The 24514-nt window shown below is 39.4% G+C and overlaps 1 protein-coding gene and 1 long non-coding RNA gene across 3 annotated transcripts in view; one reads left to right on the forward strand and one right to left on the reverse strand.

Moving 5' to 3' along the window:
* The window catches only part of EFNA5 (ephrin A5), a 279547-nt gene that overhangs the window by 9044 nt on the left and 245989 nt on the right, over nt 1-24514 (reverse strand). The window contains exons 3-4 of one of the 2 annotated variants that reach the window (XM_048850816.2): nt 3943-4008; nt 3455-3535 (exon numbers count right to left, since the gene is read on the reverse strand). In XM_048850816.2, the coding sequence (XP_048706773.1) occupies nt 3455-3535; nt 3943-4008 (147 nt within the window). The remainder of the gene's footprint in view (nt 1-3454; nt 3536-3942; nt 4009-24514) is intronic. The other variant, XM_048850818.2, reaches the window with a different exon arrangement.
* Nucleotides 1-24514, forward strand: part of LOC142072150 (uncharacterized) — a 79906-nt gene that overhangs the window by 7421 nt on the left and 47971 nt on the right. The window contains exon 2 of the long non-coding RNA XR_012668484.1: nt 20736-20955. This is a non-coding gene — a long non-coding RNA (uncharacterized LOC142072150). The remainder of the gene's footprint in view (nt 1-20735; nt 20956-24514) is intronic.

Below are 24514 nucleotides of genomic sequence, written 5' to 3' on the forward strand. Positions count from 1 at the left end.
TCTGCAGGATGCCCACCATGTGGTTTAGTCTCCCCATTGCCTGATGTCTTAATGATTTGCTTCTGTTACTGTGTTAAGTAGGTTTCAGAGGAACAGCCGTGTTAGTCTGTATTCGCAAAAAGAAAAGGAGTACTTGTGGCACCTTAGAGACTAACCAATTTATTTGAGCATGAGCTTTCGTGAGCTACAGCTCACTTCATCAGATGTTTACCGTGGAAACTGCAGCAGACTTTATATACACACAGAGAATATGAAACAATACCTCCTCCCACCCCACTGTCCTGCTGGTAATAGCTTATCTAAAGTGATCAACAGGTGGGCCATTTCCAGCACAAATCCAGGTTTTCTCACCCTCCACCCCCCACACAAATTCACTCTCCTGCTGGTGCTAGCCCATCCAAAGTGACAACTCTTTACATAATCAAGTCGGGCTATTTCCTGCATAGATCAAGGTTTTCTCACATCCCCCCCACCCCCATACACACACAAACTCACTCTCCTGCTGGTAATAGCTCATCTAAACTGACCACTCTCCAAGTTTAAATCCAAGTTAAACCAGAACATCTGGGGGGGGGGTGGGGTAGGAAAAAACAAGAAGAAACAGGCTACCTTGCATAATGACTTAGCCACTCCCAGTCTCTATTTAAGCCTAAATTAATAGTATCCAATTTGCAAATGAATTCCAATTCAGCAGTTTCTCGCTGGAGTCTGGATTTGAAGTTTTTTTGTTTTAAGATAGCGACCTTCATGTCTGTGATTGCGTGACCAGAGAGATTGAAGTGTTCTCCGACTGGTTTATGAATGTTATAATTCTTGACATCTGATTTGTGTCCATTTATTCTTTTACGTAGAGACTGTCTAGTTTGACCAATGTACATGGCAGAGGGGCATTGCTGGCACATGATGGCATATATCACATTGGTGGATGTGCAGGTGAACGAGCCTCTGATAGTGTGGCTGATGTTATTAGGCCCTGTGATGGTGTCCCCTGAATAGATATGTGGGCACAATTGGCAACGGGCTTTGTTGCAAGGATAAGTTCCTGGGTTAGTGGTTCTGTTGTGTGGTATGTGGTTGTTGGTGAGTATTTGCTTCAGGTTGCGGGGCTGTCTGTAGGCAAGGACTGGCCTGTCTCCCAAGACTTGTGAGAGTGTTGGGTCATCCTTTAGGATAGGTTGTAGATCCTTAATAATGCGTTGGAGGGGTTTTAGTTGGGGGCTGAAGGTGACCGCTAGTGGTGTTCTGTTATTTTCTTTGTTAGGCCTGTCCTGTAGTAGGTAAGTCATTATGCAAGGTAGCCTGTTTCTTCTTGTTTTTTCCTACCCCCCCCCCCCCCAGATGTTCTGGTTTAACTTGGATTTAAACTTGGAGAGTGGTCAGTTTAGATGAGCTATTACCAGCAGGAGAGTGAGTTTGTGTGTGTATGGGGGTGGGGGGGATGTGAGAAAACCTTGATCTATGCAGGAAATAGCCCGACTTGATTATGTAAAGAGTTGTCACTTTGGATGGGCTAGCACCAGCAGGAGAGTGAATTTGTGTGGGGGGTGGAGGGTGAGAAAACCTGGATTTGTGCTGGAAATGGCCCACCTGTTGATCACTTTAGATAAGCTATTACCAGCAGGACAGTGGGGTGGGAGGAGGTATTGTTTCATATTCTCTGTGTGTATATAAAGTCTGCTGCAGTTTCCACGGTAAACATCTGATGAAGTGAGCTGTAGCTCACGAAAGCTCATGCTCAAATAAATTGGTTAGTCTCTAAGGTGCCACAAGTACTCCTTTTCTTTTTGTGTTAAGTAGGCGCTACGGAGTCAATGGGAGCTGCAGGTGCTCAGCACTTTAGAAAATTTGACCCTCTATCTTTACTGAAAGCACTTCTTTGTTATTGGTCTCACCCAGACTAAAGTCTTTGCTGCAAACCATTAACAAAGGGTGTATGTATTAATTAGCCAGTATTCACTACATTTCATATCAGGAGAAAACACATAGGGCTTCTCGATTCTTAGGTTAATGAACAATTAGGGAGATATTGCCCTTATGGCCTCCTCTAGGAGTATGCTAAAATAATAAAACTACTACATTTATTGTGACAAAAATACATTGCTTGGAGTCAGCATGCATTTAGATGCTCATTTGTTTTGAGCATCTAGTCGGTTTCCAAAATCAATACATTTTAGAGAGCCCGGAATATCCTCTTGAGTAAAAAATAATGAAAGACAGTGTATGTCCACAGGCATATCATATAGACTAGTAAATTTCTTAAAGTCTTATTTATTTTGCTGCCTAATAACCTAGTTCAGCTGAAAGTATCAGCAAACATATTCCATTACAAAACAGAGCAAGGAAAAAATAATTTGTTGCTTCATATCAAAGGGAAGTTCCTTTTTCAAGTAACCTAAAAAAAGAGAGGTTCTTCTAGTGTGCTCTCTGAATTTGCATTAAAAATTGTGTCTGTGTTATTTTTTGGTATAGTGTGTTTAATTACCCATTTTCAATGAGCAGTGCATTACTATGTGTGCATGTTTCTATACAATACACATCTAGGCCCTGATTCTCCAGAGCCTTACACACATGCTTAATTTTAATCATGTGTAGACCCATTGAAGTCAGTGGGATTAATCATTTTCTTAAAGGTAAGCATGTGTCTAAATCTGTGCATGGTCTGAACCATATATAAACCCACACACACACACACACACTTTCATGGCTGACATTAATTTGACTTATTGCTGACTGTGCACGTGGGTGGCAGGGGCGGGGAGGAAGGGAAGGGGAAAGGAAATATTTGGTGATATAAGCATTCTCTCTGTTTTTAAGGCTACAACACTTGGATACAAAGAGAGGCCACAAGATTTTAGAATATATTTGCTCTCGTATTTGGACCAGAAGATGACATGATTACAATTCTCTTGTAAAAACTAGATGGGAAAATTTATAACACCACTTTGCCTAACTAAGTGTACAAATGAATTATTTAGGAAAACACTAACTTTTATCAGTTATATGCCTTTGTCATGCATTAGTATTAAATAAGCAGTACCCAATTCCTTTTAAATGTGCATACAAACCACATGAAACCAGAGTATTTACAGTTCAGACATTTGCTATCTTTCTAAAACTCTGGACCCATTTAGAAGATAGAGTGGTTTGTCAACATGCTTGGGGTGTGAGATGGAACAGAAAGTGGCTTCTGGACATGTCACTGGAGATTTTAAATTTGGGCACTGCATTTTATTAAACCATATGCCACAAAAAAGCAACATTTTGTCTCCCATGCATTACACAAGGATACTGGAAGAATGAGGTATACCATAAGCAATATTAGCACTGCTAGAAATGAGCCAAAGCAGAGCAATTATACCATGCAAAGCATGCAGAGAGAAAGAGAAGGAAAAAAGTACTGAAGCACCAGAGGGATAGACGCATTTGTTAAAAGAGATTCTCTAAGCATACTAACCTGCTGGTTCTAATGAATTTTCTACTTTGTCGTTAACATCGAAAACACGATCATGAACACCTATAGTTTTCATACAGCTGTCTATAACAAAAATAGAGATAACAGCCAAATATGTTAGTGAGACACCCTTAAACTCCCCACTTTCCTTTTTTTTCTATCTTTTCTCTCTATTTTTTTTATATATATCTATATCTATATTTATATTTTAAAGTCTCTGGCACTTGTCCAAATGCCAGTATAGTCGTCCATTTGTACAACAATTTAAGAAACAACAAGTTAGCAACTGCTAGGTAATAAAACAAAAAGCTTTATGAAGGATGATAAGAAAATATGGGGAAAACTGAAACACAAATGTTGCTATACAGAACAAATACCACACAAGATTTAACAGTAAAAAAAAACCAAAAAGGTTTATTGCTGTTTACCAGACCACACAATAAAGCATGCGCTATTAAGCCACCCTCTAAAGCTTGATCTAAAGAACTTACTTGCTGGCCGCACAAAGACTTTAAGCTTTAGACAGGACCTCCTTCCATTATCTGGGATTGCAGAAGCTGTAAAAGAAGAGAAAGAGAGAAAAATACAATTATTCTTTATCTTAAAGGCAAATATTCCAGATCTTCTGAAGGGAATATACATATTCCAGGCTCTGCCATACAAAGAAAGGAACAAAAAAGTCAAGTACCCAGGTTCCCTGGCTACGCAAGTGCATGAAGAGAATTGCAGGCCAGACTACATTAAACAAACACCTGTCAGGAATGGTCTAGTTATTATTTAGTCCTGCCTTGAGTGCAGGGGACCAGACTAGATGACTTACTGAGGTCCCTTCCAGTCCTACACTTCTATGAGTCTATGTCCCTATTTAAAAAATGGGAGAAACAAAGCACAGGATATTCTTGAAAGTTTCAATCTCCCCTCTCTCCCTTCCCAACCCTTGTTCTCAACAGCCTATTTAACATTAATTTGTATTCCAGGTGCTTACCTTGGAAAATGACACATTACAGTATTTTCCCCACACTCACAATGAAATGGATTCTCCTGAGTTCACCAAAGGAAAAGCTAGTCTTGATATTGGTCGGTTTTAGAATTAGTGCCACAAAATGGGGACCAAACGATCACAAAATGAAATGGTAGGGGATGACTTTAAAAGAATAATCAGAAGAAAATTAACATAACCTGACTTTACTAAGGTAACATAGTGCTTATGTTCCTAAAACTTGTTTGCCAGTGATACAGAGGATCTACTCAAAACTTCACCCCGCATCCTATACAACTAAACTAAAATAGCCACCTCCTACTTGCCATTCAAATTATGTCTTTATAGAGGTAATACCTGAAGAGAAAAATATGAAATTAATAACAGGGCCATAATTCTAAATTTCATACTGTGCAAAAGATAATTTGGGGAAGACAGTGGTTAGTATCTACTTGTTTCCCCATGACAAATGCAGCTCTACACAGTTCTGTCAGTTAAGGGACTAGCCTGTCCTTAAAATGCATGGTGACTACTGTAAATTAAACATCCACAAGAGGAGAATATAGATCTCTCGAGGTAAATTTTCTACTAGTTTCAAATGATCTTTGGCACCTGCATAAATGTTTGCAACTACAAAATTGTAAGCACACCTGTATCTGTGCATGTAAACTGAGAGTCAAGTCACCTGCATTCAGTCCCCACGCAGACAGCACATTCTTTATGTGCAAACACTTTTGGGCACTTTTTTGTGGCCACAAATATCAGAGGTTGTAGCTGAAAGCACAGCCCATAGTGTTGCAAATAATTTTTATTTCAATACACAGAATCCACAGTGATTTAAAGAGCTATGTATTGGCTCATAGCAAGTGGTTCTGTGTTCCAGAAAATGACAACAATTGGGAGCTGTCTTGGTTTACAAGAAGATTTTTTGGGAAAAAAGTGATTCTGTCTCTTGCTCCTGTCTCATCTGTTTTTATTAACTGTGTCCTCCTCTGTGTAACAGATAACTAAAATGATTTACCCACGCAGACACAAACTCACACACTCTCTGTAAGGTAACAGTGTACTTGAAGCACTCTGAACTAACTTAAAACAAATTCTCCTCACTCCTAGATTCCTTGCTTCCTGGGCTGGCATCAGTGCGAAGAAACAGCAAATTCACCATGCAAACAAGAGAAAGAAATTAAGCAGAACTGGTGCTCTGATTCTGTGCCTGTTGGCAAGTGCAGGAGAGATTGTCTCCTCTTAATCACAAGACAAAAATATAGAGAAATGATGCTTTCCCTCTCTTGTGCACAATGACAAGTCGTTAAGAAGTGCTAACAGCTGGCTCTGCTGTAGGCTCTCACTAAATCAAACTCAGAAAAACTCCCCCTGCTGACATTTACAGTAACTGGTGTGTTATTTTTAGGGCACAATATTTGCACTCTGTGGTTACATCCAGGAAATTATGTCCTTCCTATGGCCCCATAACTGTATACATGCAAGTACTGAATACTTTGCTTAGACTACACACATAGTCATGGATTATTCATAGAAAAAAAGCTATATCTATTCCTGCATTACTAATATAGATGTGGTGATACCATTGTACATATAACCATTTCCACTGCTAGCCTAAGCAAAGACCAACACATACTTGATTCACCACTTACAGTTCTATCTTGTGTAGAAAATGATTTTAGAAATGATTCAGCAAGGTACATATACTTATTCAAAGGCAGAATGTAGCCCGTACATTTTAAGTCTGGAAACTGTTATTCAGTTTCATAAATGAGATTGCATGGACTTGCATGCATAACTGTTTTTTATTAGAGCGGTTTGCTAACTGTGATGAAAGTAGTCCTGTGATACATAGGATTAATATTTCATCTGGGAAAATAGAAAAGTGATGCTTTGAATACACCTCCAATGTTGCACCTGCACTGCCACAGCTAGAAGCAAAAACCTACAGACACAATTAATATTTGATGGTCTGTGTCTTTGGAAGAAAAAAAGGGGTATCCTATCTAGCCCTCCTTCCTCAGAAGAGCCTCACAAATGGTAACATGGGTGTGGTAAACAATTTTCTACTCCACCAGCTGATTGATATTTCCATGATAAAAATACAATGACTACAATGTAACAGCGATATTAAATTCCTCCTCCTAGGAACAGATGCACACTTTGATGATAGACATGAGGTAAGAGCTTCCCCCTCTCCTCTCCAAGGAGGTCATTTATTTTGTATGCTTACAGTAAAACAAATGCATAATACTCCTCATTCCCCATAATGTTTTATTACCTCAGGAGGACAAAATTCAATTGAGTTATTGCCCTGCTCTTACATCTGCGTGAACTACCAAGAATAAGGTGATTAAGGGACACACTGTAATCTCTCTGGACTTCCGGAGAAATTAAGAATTGCCTGCCAAACTGGGCTACTGCAATCAGTTTTTATTTCTTCCCTTCCTTCTCTCTTTTCATCTTAAAGAAAACAAAAAAAAAAGAAATCCCCAAAACCCAACGACCAGTTAGTGTACACTTTAGATCCAGATGTATTACTCACAGGATGGACTTAAGGTGGCTCCTATCATCTGTCCTCTTTACACGTACTGCAGCGGGCATGCTAGTGTCATTGCATCTTCCAAGACCTGTTTTCTTCTTCTTACTGTGAAATAGTTTGCCCACTCATCTCATGAAACTCAGATATTGAAAATCTTTGGGATTATCTTAATCCTTTCATTCGGACACAGAAGTCTGGGCTGAGATGGTAACATATGACTGGCTGCCTCTGGATCCTCTCTTTCTGAATGGTGAATATAGGCACATCACAGATGTTGTCTTGACTAGGAAACACTATCAGAGTTTTTAGGTTGAGTTTAGTTAACACTTGCTAGCTAAATCTGACCTAAACTTAGCCTGTTTCCCAATGCAAATGCATGGTACCACCCTGAAGTTCAATTTAGCTAGTTGAGTTGTTGCATAGGCTCCCATCCTGCTGTTTAAAAGTAGCTTTATTGAGAGTTTTTAGCTTCACATAACCTTCAGTCCTTGGGGTGATTTAGAAGTAGGCATTGCGAATCACAGCTACACAGAAACTCTGCCAATGTGACCAAAGTCTACCGCAGAAGAGGAGAAGATGTACAACGCATACTGCTCAGATTAAAGTCTAAATACGCTCTTTATTTATGAAGAACACTGCTAATCAGATTTTATGATAACTTTCATGGGCAAGGGAGGAGGAATAGTATTTCAGCTAGGACTCCAATGAAGTTAAAATCTCAGAATGCCTCAATACACCCAAGAAGTTAACAATCCCTGAGCTCCAGGTGAGAAGCTTTAGGCACCAGTGATCAGGATTAACCAAAAAACCCTGTTGCACCAGGATTACTAGAATCATAGAATATCAGGGTTGGAAGGGACCTCAGGAGGTCATCTAGTCCAACCCCCTGCTGGAAGGATCTATTGTTTGACTTCCACATCTAAATGAGGAGAATAGGAAAGCCATAGTCATCAAAGTGCTACTGGATTGACCACTGCCTTGTCTTTGTATATTTTCCTGGCCATTTTTCCTTTCCAAGGGAAGGTGGAAAAACTTCAAGGAGACTCTTGCGCTTACTTGTGGACGATTGTGAAATAAGCGGAATCTCTGAACTCTGCAAAAGGAGAGAGTGAACTAGCCCCCCTGTAGGAGAAAACTATTCAATTGGCATCTGTAGCATATCTTCAGGATAAGATGCCATTTGCCTGTTGCTAGCATCTATTGAAATTAGACATGCTGCTACAAAAAAAGTCTCTTGTCTGGACAGTACCTGGGAAAATACCATTCTCTTTGGTTGCAGAGAACCAAGTTCATCTCTCAGGCCTTGCTATAGGTCTTTTCTATTTGTACTCTGTACTATCAGAGATGTACAAATAGAGGCCAGTCCCAAGAGCAAGAAGCCTCTGATACGAATGGAATCTGTCCTCAGCAATGCCCCCCATTCCACATGGCAAAATTCCTGGGGGGGAGAGGGAAATGAAGAAAACTGTATTGCACAAGGAAAAGAATCCTTTGGAAAAGGATCTCTGACAAAGAGCAGAAGTTGTATCTTCTCCTCTCCATGTAGGTGAGAAAATGGGGAGAGTTTGGTCACCTGAGTAAATGTCAGCAAGAAGAGTTCTGATTGAAAAAAATAAAATAAAAAGGAAGAACTCTGCCTTGTTACCAGCTCTTGTGATTTTATTGCAACTCACACAATATTTGGTGTTTTTCTCTCAAGAGGCTGCATGATAATCTCAGTTTTCACTGAAAAAAACCCAATGGTTTACCTGTCATGGTTGCAGAGAAAAGCTTGAAAATGAGAAGCAAGTGTATCCTAAAGGCCCCAAAGTCAGAAGACACATAAAAAGAGCCAATAGGTTAGTTCATTTGTTTTCTTAATTTCTGGATTTCTAAAATAATCTCATGATTTTGGGGGGCCTGACTCTTGATTTTGAATGCTTGAAGCTGACAATACTCACTTTACCTCCTTTCAGCTACATTAGACAGAAATATCCATGGCAATAGATCCAACATGGGACATGAAATTATAGCCCAGAATGACAGAATGGGTGGGAAAACCTCTCTTGTGTGTATCATTTTGGCTGCCATTTTTTATGGCTTATAAGTAAAATTAAGTGAATGAGAAAAGATTCCACATTCTCAGCATCTAGAATCAAGCCACAATATACAGCACACATTTTCTGTTTGCTAGCCATACCTTCTTTTTCACCCCCAAAACAGTGAAATGTTAGTCTGTTAGTTCCTTTGGCAACGATGGAAATCATTGTCTCCAAAGGGAACAGTTAAAACTACCTGTGTGTGTGTGTGTATATATATACGCATATGTAAATACACATGTACGTACACCTCCCCATCCTTTGTGTTCATACTGCCTTAAATAGAAAAAAACAACAACTTCCATTCCCCAACTGAGAAATTCAATCAGATCATATGACACAATGGATACCATTTAGTGGATACAATCATATAACAGATATAATACGACAGTTTAAATCCTAGTTGGCCAGGGTAATCTTATCAGAGTTACTTTAGATCTGCAGTAAAGTCACAGAACGACAGCAAATAGGAACAGGCACCAAAACATTTCTTCTAATAGATTTGTGGTTGAATCAGTGCATTAAGCTCCCCAAATCCCCTATGTGAGTTGCAGCAAGTCAGAGAATGGTCTTAATTAAAAGCAAAGGGAAAAGTTTTAAGAAAACAGGACTCGAAACGTTAAAAATAACTCACAGTTACTGCCATAAGCTAAATGTATAGCACGAGCTGGGGCTACACTCACTTCTTTCTTCAGACAAGTAGCAGCACTTTAGCTCCTACCTATTTGAGTTTCCATTTCTAATTGAGCTGTACACTATTTACGACCATTTTCTCTACAATTCTACCATCCAAAAGTATCTACTGACATTCATGTGTAATCAACAGTATTTACTGCTTTCCTCAGAGTTCAGCACTGGCTGTCTAATTATAACATTGCAACTTTTAGAAAAATGCAAGTCAGGGAACACCCTGATGTCAAAAAAATTCATGACTGCAGTTTAAATCTGTATTTTGCATTACAAATTCATTTAATATTCAATGCACAATCCACCATGGGCCCTATTAGCGAGGCAGAGCAAAAGGACACTGAAACTGTTCAGTACACAAGTGGAGTCTCATATTTCAGTCACCTTCTTTTCAGAACAGGAGGGCAGTGACACAGAAGTATTCCTTATTTAAATAGAACGACATTCCTCCAACAAGTCTTCACAGCCCTGTCATACCATGCTGAGGAGGTACTAGGAACTACAAGATCTCTTACTACTCTGTAAGCTTCTATTACAAATCCACTTAGAATATTCCTTGAAGGTAGATAATTATAAGCTGCTGTCTATGAAACACTCCCAGAGACAAGTCTATTTGTTCTCACTATATTTTAAAAAAACTGTTATTTCTTCTCTTTCCCCCTGTATCTGAACACTTGTGTTTTGCTAATATGGTCCACCTGGACTATCTTGTTGCAGTGCGGACTTCTGTTTACTGTAGTTCAATTTAGAATTCCACAGTCCAGTTCATGACAGACATCAAAAGAATAACTGCATATATGTGAAGTAAACCACAGAAACTGAACAGAGTGTCTGACCCATGAATACCTAAAAGAAATATCAGATCAACCAAGTGGTCTCTCCTTGCTGAGAGACAGAAATCTAAACCTTAAAATGTCTTGTAATTTTAAATAGAAAAGCTGTCCAAAAGGCAGATGTAGCCACCCAGACATCACTAAGCCCAGTCAAAAGGGTTGTTATGAGCATCTTTTGTAATCACCTTTAAAAGTACCAAAAGAGGAGAACATGCAGCAATTATGCAGAACATGTATCAGAGGGGTAGCCGTGTTAGTCTGTATCCACAAAAACAACAAGGAGTCTGGTGCACCTTAAAGACTAACAAATTTATTTGGGCACAAGTTTTCATGGGTAAAAAACCCATTTATTCAGATGCATGGAGTGAAAATTACAGATGTAGGCATTATTATACTGACACATGAAGAGAAGGGAGTTACCTTACAAAACATGCAGAACACGGTAAATATGAAACTCAAGTTTAGGCAATCTTTCTGCTCTTTTAGTTTTGTAACTTATAGATAATCTTTGGGGGAAAAGTATGTATAGCTATGATTTTCCTTGAGACCTTTCAGGCACAATGCCACTCCCATTAGTCAAAAAATAACCCTCAAATCAAAATTCCCACAGCTAGAAGCATTTAGTTTTCAATACCCTGTATCACTCCGAGAGCTTTGGCAAGTTTTATTTTTTAAGAATAGTCATCTGCTTTCTTCTTTGTAAAGAAATGAGTATGTGTGGGAGCATTAAAAATGCAGTTTTCCATTATGTGTGCCACAGGCTATATTTCTCAATTTGTGCAAGTCTAAAGAAAAGATAGCCTATTAGTTGTCAGCAGAGCTGAGACTTTCCCCTGTAGGTTTTCATGTGATTTACCATACAACACAAATATATGGAAATTAGCCAGGTAAATGCAGAATTAGACATTAATATTTCTCTCACAATGCACATTGAAAAAAGTTTCAAATTTGCATAAACGGTACTACTGAAATAGTCTGCTGGAATTTAATAAATCAGTAAAACACCACTTTATGTGTGTGTGCGTGTAGAGTGGGGGCTATGTTGTAAAAAAGAAGTGAGAGTTTTATAAATTTATTAACTAAAATAAGAGACTTCTTAAAAGAATTTACAGATTTTTCTTTTCAGGATAAAATTTATAATCTATAAGAAAAAATAGCTGTGTTCTCTTCCTACGGAAATCTTAGCCTCTACCAATTTGAGTTGAGTCCTTTAAAAATATTTATGCAGATATGCTCTTTGACTCCATTTTCAATGCAAAAGTGAAATGTCACGTTCTGCGGTGGTCATATAAATATGATTTCTCTGCTCATGGAAACTTAAAGTGTTGTCCATTCATTGCTTGCTCTTTCTTGGTACCTGATTTATCAAGCATGCATCCTGAGTAAACTGCTTTGCTACGTAGCCAAACGTGGTGACTAAACTTTCTAGCACATTTGATCTCACTTAGCCTACCGTATCTCCACATTAATCATCGGTAGGATCAGGTCACACACAGAAAGTATAGTCAAAAGAAAAGGAGTACTTGTGGCACCTTAGAGACTAACAAATTTATTTGAGCATAAGCTTTTGTGAGCTACAGCTCACTTTATCAGATGCATTGAAGTGAGCTGTAGCTCACGAAAGCTTATGCTCAAATAAATTTGTTAGTCTCTAAGGTGCCACAAGTACTCCTTTTCTTTTTGCGAATACAGACTAACATGGCTGCTATTCTGAAAAAAGTATAGTGCAAGCTGAGGACTTTGATGTCTGAAAGCATCAGACAGGAAGATTCCATTTGCTTTAACATTGCTGAGGGAAGTCAAAAACCATGTCATGATGCCTTTGTGTCTTAGAAGGACCAGTGAGAAGGAAAAAAAACAGATAAAAGAACCTCTCATATAGCCTATAGACTGGTATGAGACAAGGTACTGTGGGTACTAACTATTGTTTTCGGTCAGGGGACGGGTTCTTTTAATATAAAATATCAGAGGGTACCAAATCTAAACAGTGGATCAGATTCTCCATTGCTTCACACCCCGGGTAGCCATTTATACTTGTGCAAAGTGCAAAATGGAACTAAAAGCATAATTCTCCACTCACTTACGTGGATGGTAGCAATTTGCACTCACTTTTCACAAATATAAGTGACTACACACAGTACAAAGCAATGGAGAGACAGGCTCATTAAACTAGATGTGCAAAATGGCACAGTGGATCTAAAATGCCACTATTTGGATTTTTATACCCAGTTTCCACTCACTTTGCATTGGTGTAAGACAGTGAATTATCAGGCTGTACATTATAAATGGCTATTTCCCCCTTATGAGCTAAAAATAGTCTAGTAAATGGAAATGGCTTGCCAGACATATGCAAGAATGAACTGTATTTCAGAGAGAGCTGTTGGAAGAAAGTAAAGGCATTTACTGTTTGTGCATTAGCACTTACTGGTGAACCAACTGTCCTATTTCCACTGCTTGGTCAGCAAGGATATAATTTATCTTGCAGACTCTAATCCACTGCAGCCTACAGATCTGGTTGAAAACGGAATGGATTGAAATTAGATTTCATATAAAAAGTCAAAATCAAACTATCTACATAGTGAGGGATGTAAACTGGGGCTTTCAACTGTAATTAGATCATTAGTCCAATATTTCCTCTATTAGGAATTTAGTGTGGTCTAGTCCTAGATTTCACTCCAGAAGGCCTCTTATCTGCTCTACGGGGTGACTTAAAACCAAGGCTTCTCTGTTGTTAGATAACTGCCCTGCCAGTGCACTTCAGTCAGAGTTGTTTTTTTGTTTTATTTTATTGCGGGACAACTTAAAAGCACCCAATAGCCTAATCCTTCAAGTTGCAGAGCACCTCCTGATGTCAGTGGGAGCTGAGGGCTCTCAGAAGGCAGTGAGTTTTATTGCAACCTCCCCACTTCCTGCCCCAAGACACAGAGTTCACTTGAGTAGGGAAGATACGAAATCATCCCAATGCACCGTAGTCTGTTGCCTTCAGACCTCCTTCAAGAGAACAATAAATGGCAAACACATATCATCTATGAAAATAACCCTATTTGAACGGTTTTCCCAGACCCAACCTTGGCTACAACAGCCCAGTTCAGCTGTGCTTTGCAAAGTCTTCTTCACAAAAGAAAGAGCTCTTTTATCTGTTTGCAGACTGTGGTGAGGTCTTATTGCAGAGGATGGATGCTAGTCACTAGTGTGTTCTCACTGCTTTACTTTGCCAGAGAAGCACATGCTAACCTGAACTTACCAGTGAATCTATCCTGTCTGGACAGTACTTCCCCTCATTAAAAATAAAACCCAGTTAAAATTTAGACATACCACATTCTGGACAGGCTTACAGCTGTACATAGGCTCCTGTAAAAGATACCAAGGCCTGGTATAGAAGATGAAGGGGTCATATGGATGTTTCTATAAGAAATATACACAGGCAATTCACACAAACATCAGGTTCCCCCTGCATAAACAGACACAAGCTACATTATGTGTCACAAAACAAGGACACTTTTTTGTGGCACACTTTTTTATTGCATGATACCAGCATTAGTGTTAACTAGAATGAAATGAAAGCCACAAATCTCATTACTGTTTCTGACAGTATTAACAGAAAAAAAAGTTATTTTACAACATTTTGATTGTTTTACAGTAAATTGCTAATAAAACAAGTTAATATTTTCAAACAGCACTTAGAGAAAATGCATCCCCTTTCTCCTTTTCATAAGCACTTTCATATGTTGCTTTTCCCTTGGTATCACTGGAAATAACTTGTTTTTTCTACAAGCAGGCTATCCATTTGGCTAATTTCCATCTCTAAGAACTAGGCATAAGTACATTCTTTGAAGAGACGGTATAGTCTTGTTAGTAATCACCATCTCTTTTGATCTTTGCAGATGTATATTCACCAGCATGGAATGTGTGGATACTGTATCATATTATTGTACCTCATATACATTAATGGACTTCACATTACCCATGTCTAGCATTACCAATACTGACACTATAATTCAGCTGAGAAGGGCATGTTCATGGCTCATAACTAGCTTTGAAATATTTCAGAAAAAATTTCTAGCATACTATGCCATGCTTCTAAATTTTACTCGTTTATAAAAATAAACATACATTTTGTATTGTACCAAGTGTGTGATAAGTGCCTTGATTCTGCATAAAGATACAGTATTATTTCTATTGATGCATGCAACCAGATAAGTGTTATTAGCTACAAAACCCAGCATTGAATTCTCTATCTAGGGGAGAAAAGAACCAGAGGCAGGGACAGAGGATCCTGCAGGGGGAAGCCATAGGAAAAAGGGAAACTCAGGAGAAAACTTAGGCTGAGCTTTGTATTCGGTTGTTACTTAAGTTAAGAATAAAGGCAGACCCTGGGAATTGGGTGAGTGTTGAACTCTAATGTGTGTGTGCAAATGCACTGTGTTGAGAGAATACCATTGCTCACAAAGTATTGGTAAATGATTTCCATAAGTGAAAGTCTGAGAGTAGTTCAGTATATTTTATCCAAAATAATGCTTTTTTGCATAAAGATTACTTAGCCACCCTCACACAAGATTTTCCAAGGGTTTGCAGGATCAAGCCCTAAAATTAGGTTGAAATACAAAAGATAAACATATACCTGTCTAAAATCATGTGATAGATTCTCTCTTATCCCCAATCTCTATCACTGAAAATAAGAGACAGAGACTGTCTGCTTGTTCTGTGTTTGTACAGCACCTAGTACAATGGGGTTGTGGTTCATGACTGGTGCTCCTATGTTCTACTGCCATATAAATAATCAATTAATTAAATCAATAATACCCTTCAGCAGCCAAATTCCCAGTTTGCTATTCACTCCTGGGGAGGGCCAGCTGAGCCTTTAATCTAAATTTAATCACTATTCAGCCCTTCATTCTATTCGCCAGATGAGCCAGGGACTTTGCTTCCATTCCACATCAAGGATTCTCCCCCACTCCCAACTCCTTTAGCCAACTTGTCTTCCCTTCCTTGAAAACTATCCATCTAAATATGCATCCAAGGGCTAGACTATACTGGCAATGTTAAAGCTCTGCTGTGGCAGCATGGTGGGAGAGAGCTTTCCCAACGCTCTAAAAAACCCCACCTCGATGAGAGGCATAGCTCCCAGTGCTGGGAGTGCAGCTCCCAGTGCTCGTGCACGGTCTACACTGGTGCTGTACAGTGCTGAAACTTGTTGCACTCAGGGGGGTGTTTTTTCACACCCCTGAGCAAGAAAGTTGCAGTGGTGTAAAGTGCCAGTGTAGACAAGCCCTAATTCCTAACTAATTCCTTTGAAATTCAGCAAGTGTAACATTCTTTGGCACCTTCTTTCTGGCAGCATTCCAGGCTACCTACAAGTCATCCTGTATATTTAAGGAAAAAGCCAATCTGCATGGGTGTTAATTATATTACTGCAGTCTCTTCAAGAATTGCTTTACCACAGTAGTCTCATTCATACAGTTTAACCCAAAAAGAGACTGGATTGTCACAACTACCATTGAGAGAGAGTTTGGAATGCCTACACTATAGCAAGGCTTTCTCATGTGACACAAATAATTTCCCTCAGTACTGAATTTTTAGTAACATGCACCCCGGGATACTCATCCCTCTTCAAAATGATTGGTCTTAGCATAACTCAAAGTTAGATGCATTTGTGTGCACTTCACTCAAAAGCATGGGTGACTTTGCCAACCATTTCTTAAAGGCAATGAAAAACACTGATCACACTCTTGAGAGAGACAAGTTACTCTGGCATTTGTCTTTTTATCAGATCCAAGATAAGGGCTGCAATGCTACCATAATGGCTCAGAAAACAGGAGTATTTCTTCATTATCTCCCCAGAAAAGCCCTTCTTTGTTGTGGAAGTGGGCCAAACTCTAACAACCTCCCTTTTTAGCAGACTCTGATTTTATTATCCCACTCCCCAAACTCCACCCTCACTAAAGGAATCCCCCCCATGCCTAGATAGCACTTTTTGGCCCTACTTGTTAAGGAAACGCAGTGGATCTAATTTACCTCAATTTCAGTAAGGCATTTGCTATGGTTCCACATGGGGAATTATTAGCTAAATTGGAAAAGATGGGGATCAATATGAAAATTGAAAGGTGGATAAGGAACTGGTTAAAGGGGAGACTATAGCGGGTCACACTGACAGGTGAACTGTCAGGCTGGAAGGCAGTTACCAGTGGAGTTCCTCAGGGCTCAGTTTTGGGATCAATCTTATTTAATCTTTTTATTACTGACCTTGGCACAAAAAGCGGGGATGTGCTAATAAAGTCTGCGGATGACACAAAGCTGGGAGGTATTGCCAATACAGAGAAGGACTGGGATATCATACAGGAAGATCTGGATGACCTTGTAAACTGGAGTAATAGTAATAGAATGAAATTTAATAGTGAAAAGTACAAGGTCATGCAATTAGGGATTAAGAATTTTTGTTGTAAACTGGGGATGCATCACTTGGAAGTAACAGAGGAGGAGAAGGACCTCAGAGTATTGGTCGATCACAGGATTAATATGAGCTGCCAACGTGATATGGCCAAGAAAAAAGCTAATGCAGTCTTGGGATGCATCAGGCAAGGTATTTCCAGTAGAGATAAGGAGGTGTTAGTACCGTTACACAAGGCACTGGTGAGATCTCATCTGGAATACTGTGTGCAGTTCTGGTCTCCCATGTTTAAGAAAGATGAATTCAAACTGGAACAGATACAGAGAAGGGCTGCTAGGATGATCCGAGGAACGGAAAACCTGTCTTATGAAAGGAGACTCAAAGAGTTTGGCTTGTTTAGCCTAACCAAAAGAAGGCTGAGAGGAGATATGATTGCTCTCTATAAATATATTAGAGGGATAAATACCACAGAGGGAGCTGAATTATTTAAGCTCAGTACCGATGTGGACACAAGAACAAATGGATATAAACTGGCCATCAGGAAGTTTAGACTTGAAATTAGACAAAGGCTTCTAACCATCAGAGGAGCGAAGTTCTGGAACAGCCTTCCAAGGGAAGCAGTGGGGGCAAAAGACATATCTGGCTTCAAGACTAAGCTTGATAAGTTTACGGGAGGAATGATATGATGGGATAGCCTAATTTTGGCAATTAGTTGATCTTCGACTATTAGCGGTAGATATGCCCAATGGCCTGTGATAGGATGTTAGATGCGGTGGATCTGAGTTACTACAGAGAATCCATTCCTGGGTGTCCGGCTGGGGAGTCTTTCCCACATGCTCAGGGTTTAGCTGATCGCCAAATTTGGGGTCGGGAAGGAATTTTCCTCCAGGGCACATTGGCAGAGGCCCTGCGGGTTTTTCGCCTTCCACTGCAGTGTGGGGCACGTGTCACTTGCTGGAGGATTCTCTGCATCTTGAAGTCTTTAAACCACGATTTGAGGACTTAAATAGCACAGACATAGGTTAGGGGTTTGTTACAGGAGTGGGTGGGTGAGATTCTGTGGCCTGCATTGTGCAGGAGGTCAGACTAGATGATCATAATGGTCCGTGCTGACCTTAAAGTCTATGATTCTAAGTCTATTTGTAGTAACCTTGTAATTAGAATTTTTATACAGTCCAGGTAGTCCTCCCATGTCTAGTTGATGATTGTTATATTAACTATACGGGAGACTACAAAAATCACTTAGCCTTGATAATACTTTATTGACCATTCTTTAAAATTTGACTGATGCATTTTTCATTTCAAAGGAGAGCACAAAAAATCTGTCCATAGAATTAATCTTTATCTATGTATCTTACACAGCACCCATCACAGTTATATCTGAATGCCTCTGACTTGATATGTGGTCTTTTTAAGTTTCCTTGGATAAAAGATAAAAGTCTGATCAGAAGGCTTCAAACTTATTCAGGGATCCATTCAGATGCAGGATCCTACCCTCATATTCCATGGTAATGAAAATCCTCTAGAGGGACCAATTTTAATATCTGGCAACAGTAGATGTTATAGAAGTTGACCTATATAAATTATATGCCCAATAATATGGTTCTATTGGCTGCAGGGTGAGACATACCAGGTAAGTATGAGAGTTTTTTCTTTACTTCCCAGGCAAATTCCAAATAGATTTAGGGTTCTGTGCTTCCCATACAAGTGAGTGGATCAACCTCCAACTACGTTAATCATGCAGGGAGAGCTGTATGAGATGGTTGTGCTTCCATCAGCTGTTGCAGCACATAACTAGAACTCTGAACTCTGGAGCTGGCCAATGGATTTTAAAATATTTTGTTTTAAAAATCAATCGATGTGTAATTTTAAAATACTGTATGATTTGGGTTCTTAAACACTGTATTTAATTTTTAAAGCTTTGCATACTGAAAGTTCACCTTCAAGGGGTCACTGTATAATTTGTGCTCTGGCCAAGAAGCAGCATTTGCTGTCCACTCCCACATTTTTGGAAAGTTTTTCTCTGTTTTTCCCTTTGCGAAATGTCCTGAGGAGCCAAAAATATTTTGTCTTGGGCCAAGTTGAATATTTTTTTCTGTACGTCCATAAGGTGTGTAGTCAAAGTTGGCTTTGGATCATCCTAATTATAAGACCCAGCAAGGATCTTATGAACACATTTTGCGTACCTCAGATTTGCAGTTCACAAAGTCAAGATATTTAGCATCTTTAAAAAGCTCAAAAACAGGATCTAAAGTAGTAGTATTTATACCAGTTTTCATTTCTGTCTTTAGTATTGAGATCATATGAAAGGGGAACCCCCACTCCCAGTCTGTAAACTGTGACTCCCCTTTTTGTTTCAGAAATAACATCATTCTGAACATCCCCGCAGCAAGACTGCTACATAGAGAATAGGGGGGGGGGGGGGGCGTGTATCCTAAATATGTCATAAAAGGGTTTGTGCTAAAACTGAGCTGTAGGAAAAATAGCAGGTCTGAAGTGCTATCAGTGCTCACTGCTTTCTGCAGGGTTGAAGTGACCGCATTCAGATCCTTTCGTTCTGTGGTGAAAAGATCATTACCATGCTACTCCAGGGAAGTCAGCCCTCCTGTAAGTGAGCTCCTTTGTTATGAATATGGAACAGATGGAGCCAAATCTATCTGCTCCATAGGAACAAAAACACTTACAACCTAGCTCTCTCTATTAAAGACTCTACTTAGCTCCTTTATACCACTGGCTTTCTGTGCACTGCTGGGAGGTTTTGACTTTATAGAAAAAGGCACTTCATAAAAGCAATAGTTCTTACTCTTAAACCAAAGTGGCCTAAGAATGGCGGAAGATGAATGCACAGTTCAACCCGCATGGCTCCTTGGAGATATGCAAATATTCAATTACTATTTTTTTCAAAGCTAGAAAAAGGATTTTTTTTTAAAGGAGGAGAAATATCCATATGTTGTATAGACTTTGTACCAACAGTAGTAAAACATGTGGGTGATAATATGCTACTCACAGTAATAAAGATTGAATCTGACTATGCTGTTGCAAGAAGGAACAGGCATTTCATTTGTGTATATATTTGTATGCATCAAGATGACAGTCCTGCACAGAAATCTATATCAGACTCAAAAAAATATATAGAAGAGAAAGATGTGATTAGGTACCTATCAGGAAAACAAAGACCTATTGTACTGATTCATTTCCAAGTACTGCAATTTGCAGTGCCTATCTGTAGAAATTACACTCAGTATTGCACCAATTAATGTTACAAATTGAAAATATGCATATACTGTAGCTGAAACCAATAGATGTGCTTATTGACTGTTGATCTACTGTGCTCATTTGCAGTGGAGTGAGTACATGCAGAATATCTACCAAAGTATTTTAAAATGTGCATTTCTATATGTACATAGCTACACAGACACACACTGTACATCTCTATTTCTCACAAATACCCAAAAAACAAAAACCATTGGCCTCCTTTACTCACTACATTTATTATGTTGATACATTTACCATCTGGCTGCCTTTTCAGAGGTAATGGAAAAAGGATTTCTGTGGCAGGATGCTTTGATTCTGACTAAACCAAGTCTTCAGGCAAATTTCCCCCTGCCAGCGAAGGCACAGCTTGCCTGAAGTCGTAACCTTTGCTGGCGGAAGGGAACTGGCCTTGAAACAGATCATGAAGCAGATGTTTTATGCCAAATCAGAGTCTAGGGATACACAGGCTACCACAAATAAAACTCGTCTTATCTGTTCAATCATTTCAATTCCCTGCAGTGTGAAATCTGAACTCGCCAACAAATGGCCAGTGTGCTACGCAGCGCAGCAGGGAGAGTGAGTGCCACAGCTGTGCCAAGGACCAGAAAACATCAGACGTTCCCAACGTTTTCACTAGGTCTCCTTTACAGTCTGGACTCCAGCAACGACACACTGCAGTAGCCATCTCTAGGGACGGTGCTGGGGTTCGTAAAGACAAGCTTCATTCATCTGATGAGTGGTAGGAAGCATTTTGAAAGAAGTACTGACTTGTACCCATCTACTCTACGATTACATTCATTAGTAGCCAATGAGAGGTATCGCAAATGCAAAGACAAAAAAATTTAAACTTTGCCCATCCTCTAAAGAGGCTGAAAATAACATACTCACCTATTAAATTGCACAGAATCACACCAGCTTAGTTTCACGGATATGTAATGTCATATGAAAACACCACCAAAAAAAATAAAGAAAAAGTACATATTAGTAGTGCAGTGGATCTGGGGTAGACGGGCTTGACAGACAGGATGGGGCACAATGCCTGCTTTCATCCCCTGACAAGAAACATGGAATAATACTTGCAGTGGTAGCACAGCAGGACAATGAAAGGCCCATCTACTTTACCAAGTTTTTGAGAAGGGAAAGTGGGGGAGCTTGAAGGAGCATGAGGTCCGAGATGGGATTATTTTGATAGGTGGATAGATTAATAGAATGTAATAGTCTATTTTTTTTGTTTTAGTCTTATTTGTTTTCCAATCTAAGAAAAAATGTATATGCTCTACATGCTTGATCCAATGCTCACTGAAGTCAGTGTGAGTTGCACCTACTTATACCAGGGCTGAATTTAGCTATCTTCGTTAATACTTGTTTTAGTAAACCAGTCACTAAAAAGGTTTCAAATCACATCATTCATAATTACATACACATACAAGGTTTCTGTACATTCACCTGCCCAAATCTTCATACAGAAGCCCAAACTGGACTTTCTTGTACAGTCATATAAAATACCCTGTTCCTCTGTGAAGAATGGAAAATAATTACATATATCTAAATGTGTTTGCTCTCACAGGATACTGTCTTCTGTTTCATTTAAGAGTCCTCCTTTTACTTCACACTACTGGAGTCACTTTACAAGCTAAAACAAGTTTAAAAGCATTTCAATTGTTATGTATTCATTTTTATGAAAGCTTTCATTGCTGAGTTTTACATTTGAACTTACATGAAAATCTCCGTTGCTTCACCCACTTTTAATTTGGGGGGGGAGTTTCCAGAAGTTGTGCAGGTGTGCCTAAACATAGCTTCATCTGGTTTGGAAATATCATGGCCAGTTTATGGTTGGGAATGGCACACAACCTTGTGGACATCTAGGCCCCCATATTAAAATGCAATTTAATGCCAAGTTTTTAAAATATAATCATCGTGTTCTTTATAGACCATATAGTTCAGAATACTTTCTCTTCTTTTTCTCCTGAATTCTTAAATATAACAGTATGTTCTTTTTGGCTTACACTATTCGTGACTCAGGACAATTTTACAAAAATGAATAATCCTGGCCAGCATCATATCTTTTTGGAACAGCCTAGAGTATTCCGAAAGTTTCCCTCTAATAAACGATGGTCACATAAACACCACCCTATACCGGAAACCTACTGACCGCTATTCCTACCTACATGCCTCCAGCTTTCACCCTGACCACATCACACGATCCATTGTCTACAGCCAAGCTCTGCGATACAACTGCATTTGCTCCAACCCCTCATACAGAGACAAACACCTACAAGAGCTCTATCAAGCATTCTTACAACTACAATACCCACCTGCTGAAGTGAAGAAACAGATTGATAGAGCCAGAAGAGTTCCCAGAAGTCACCTACTACAGGACAGGCCTAACAAAGAAAAGAACAGAACGCCACTAGCCGTCACCTTCAGCCCCAAACTAAAACCCCTCCAGCGCATTATTAAGGATCTACAACCTATCCTGAAGGATGACCCAACACTCTCACAAATCTTGGGAGACAGGCCAGTCCTTGCCTACAGACAGCCCCCCAACCTGAAGCAAATACTCACCAGCAACCACATACCACACAACAGAACCACTAACCCAGGAACCTATCCTTGCAACAAAGCCCCTTGCCAACTGTGCCCACATATCTATTCAGGGGACACCATCACAGGGCCTAATAACATCAGCCACACTATCAGAGGCTCATTCACCTGCACATCCACCAATGTGATATATGTTATCATGTGCCATCAATGCCCCTCTGCCATGTACATTGGTCAAACTGGACAGTCTCTATGTAAAAGAATAAATGGACACAAATCAGACGTCAAGAATTATAACATTCATAAACCAGTCGGAGAATACTTCAATCTCTCTGGTCACGCGATTACAGACATGAAAGTTGCGATATTACAACAGAAAAACTTCAAAACCAGACTCCAGCGAGAGACTGTTGAATTGGAATTCATTTGCAAATTGGATACAATTAACTTAGGCTTGAATAGAGACTGAGAGTGGCTAAGTCATTATGCAAGGTAACCTATTTCCCCTTGTTTTTTCCTACCCCTCTCCCCCGGACGTTCTTGTTAAACCCTGGATTTGTGCTGGAAATGGCCCAACTTGATTTATCATACACATTGTAAGGAGAGTGATCACTTTAGATAAGCTATTAGCAGCAGGAGAATGGGGTGGGAGGAGGTTTTTTTCATGCTTTGTGTGTATATAAAAAGATCTTCTGCACTTTCCACAGTATGCATCCGATGAAGTGAGCTGTAGCTCACGAAAGCTTATGCTCAAATAAATTGGTTAGTCTCTAAGGTGCCACAAGTACTCCTTTCCTCCAGTCATTAGTTTATGTGGCCCTCATTGACCTCAGTGCAGTTACTCTGAATTTATACCAGTGTAACCAAGTCCGGGCCCCCTCAACTCCCAACGTAGAGGAAGTGCTCAGCACCTCACAGGATTGGGTCCTAAATCAATTGAAAAGCTGCTCTAAGCGGTAATTTTATATATTACATATTAGAGATGGTTTGAAAAAAATGTTTTTCTCCCATGAATAATTTCACTAAAAACAAAAAAATTGCATTTCTGAGAAAATTTAAAATCTGAACTACTTTGGTGGAAAAACTGAAATATTTCAATTCTGCGTCATGGAAGTTAAAGCTCAGGTGCCATACACATTCCCCTGGTCAGACTCCCTGATGAGACTATATCTCCCACAATGTACCCTGGTTTCTCATCATAGCCCAGGGAGAAGCAGCCCAGCTGGGGAGCCCAGCCCAGCCCAAAGAGAAGAATGGGCACCTGACCTACATCTCCCATGAGGCACCACGGTGGCATTTCAGAATCAAAGTAACTCAATTTTCAGCTGAAAAACCAAAAACCAAAAACAAACCAAAAAACCCCTTCCAAAATTGTTTGGGGGGAGGTTGGGTTTTCACTTTTTCAATAAAAAATGAAATTTCGCAGAAAGCAGACTCTTTCACACACAAAAAATTGTTTTGTGAAAAACTAATTTTCCATCAAACACAGTTTTGACTTAAAATTTAAACACACATTTAGAGACACAATTTGATGGAATGATATATACGAAGTCCTCAACAATTGAAGGTTACAAATATTTTGTAGTTTCTAAAAATGACACCATGGCTTTTAAATTAAAATCTTTAACTCAACATCCATCTTGAGACGTCATGTTTAAAAAGAAATCCCTCAATGAAGATTTCACTTATATTTATGTTAGTCAGTCCAGCATATCTGCTCAAACTGTCACACCCCACCACCACTAAATTCATCA

The sequence above is a fragment of the Caretta caretta genome, chromosome 5 (genome assembly GCF_965140235.1).
Source record: "Caretta caretta isolate rCarCar2 chromosome 5, rCarCar1.hap1, whole genome shotgun sequence".
Taxonomy (NCBI): Eukaryota; Metazoa; Chordata; order Testudines; family Cheloniidae; genus Caretta; species Caretta caretta.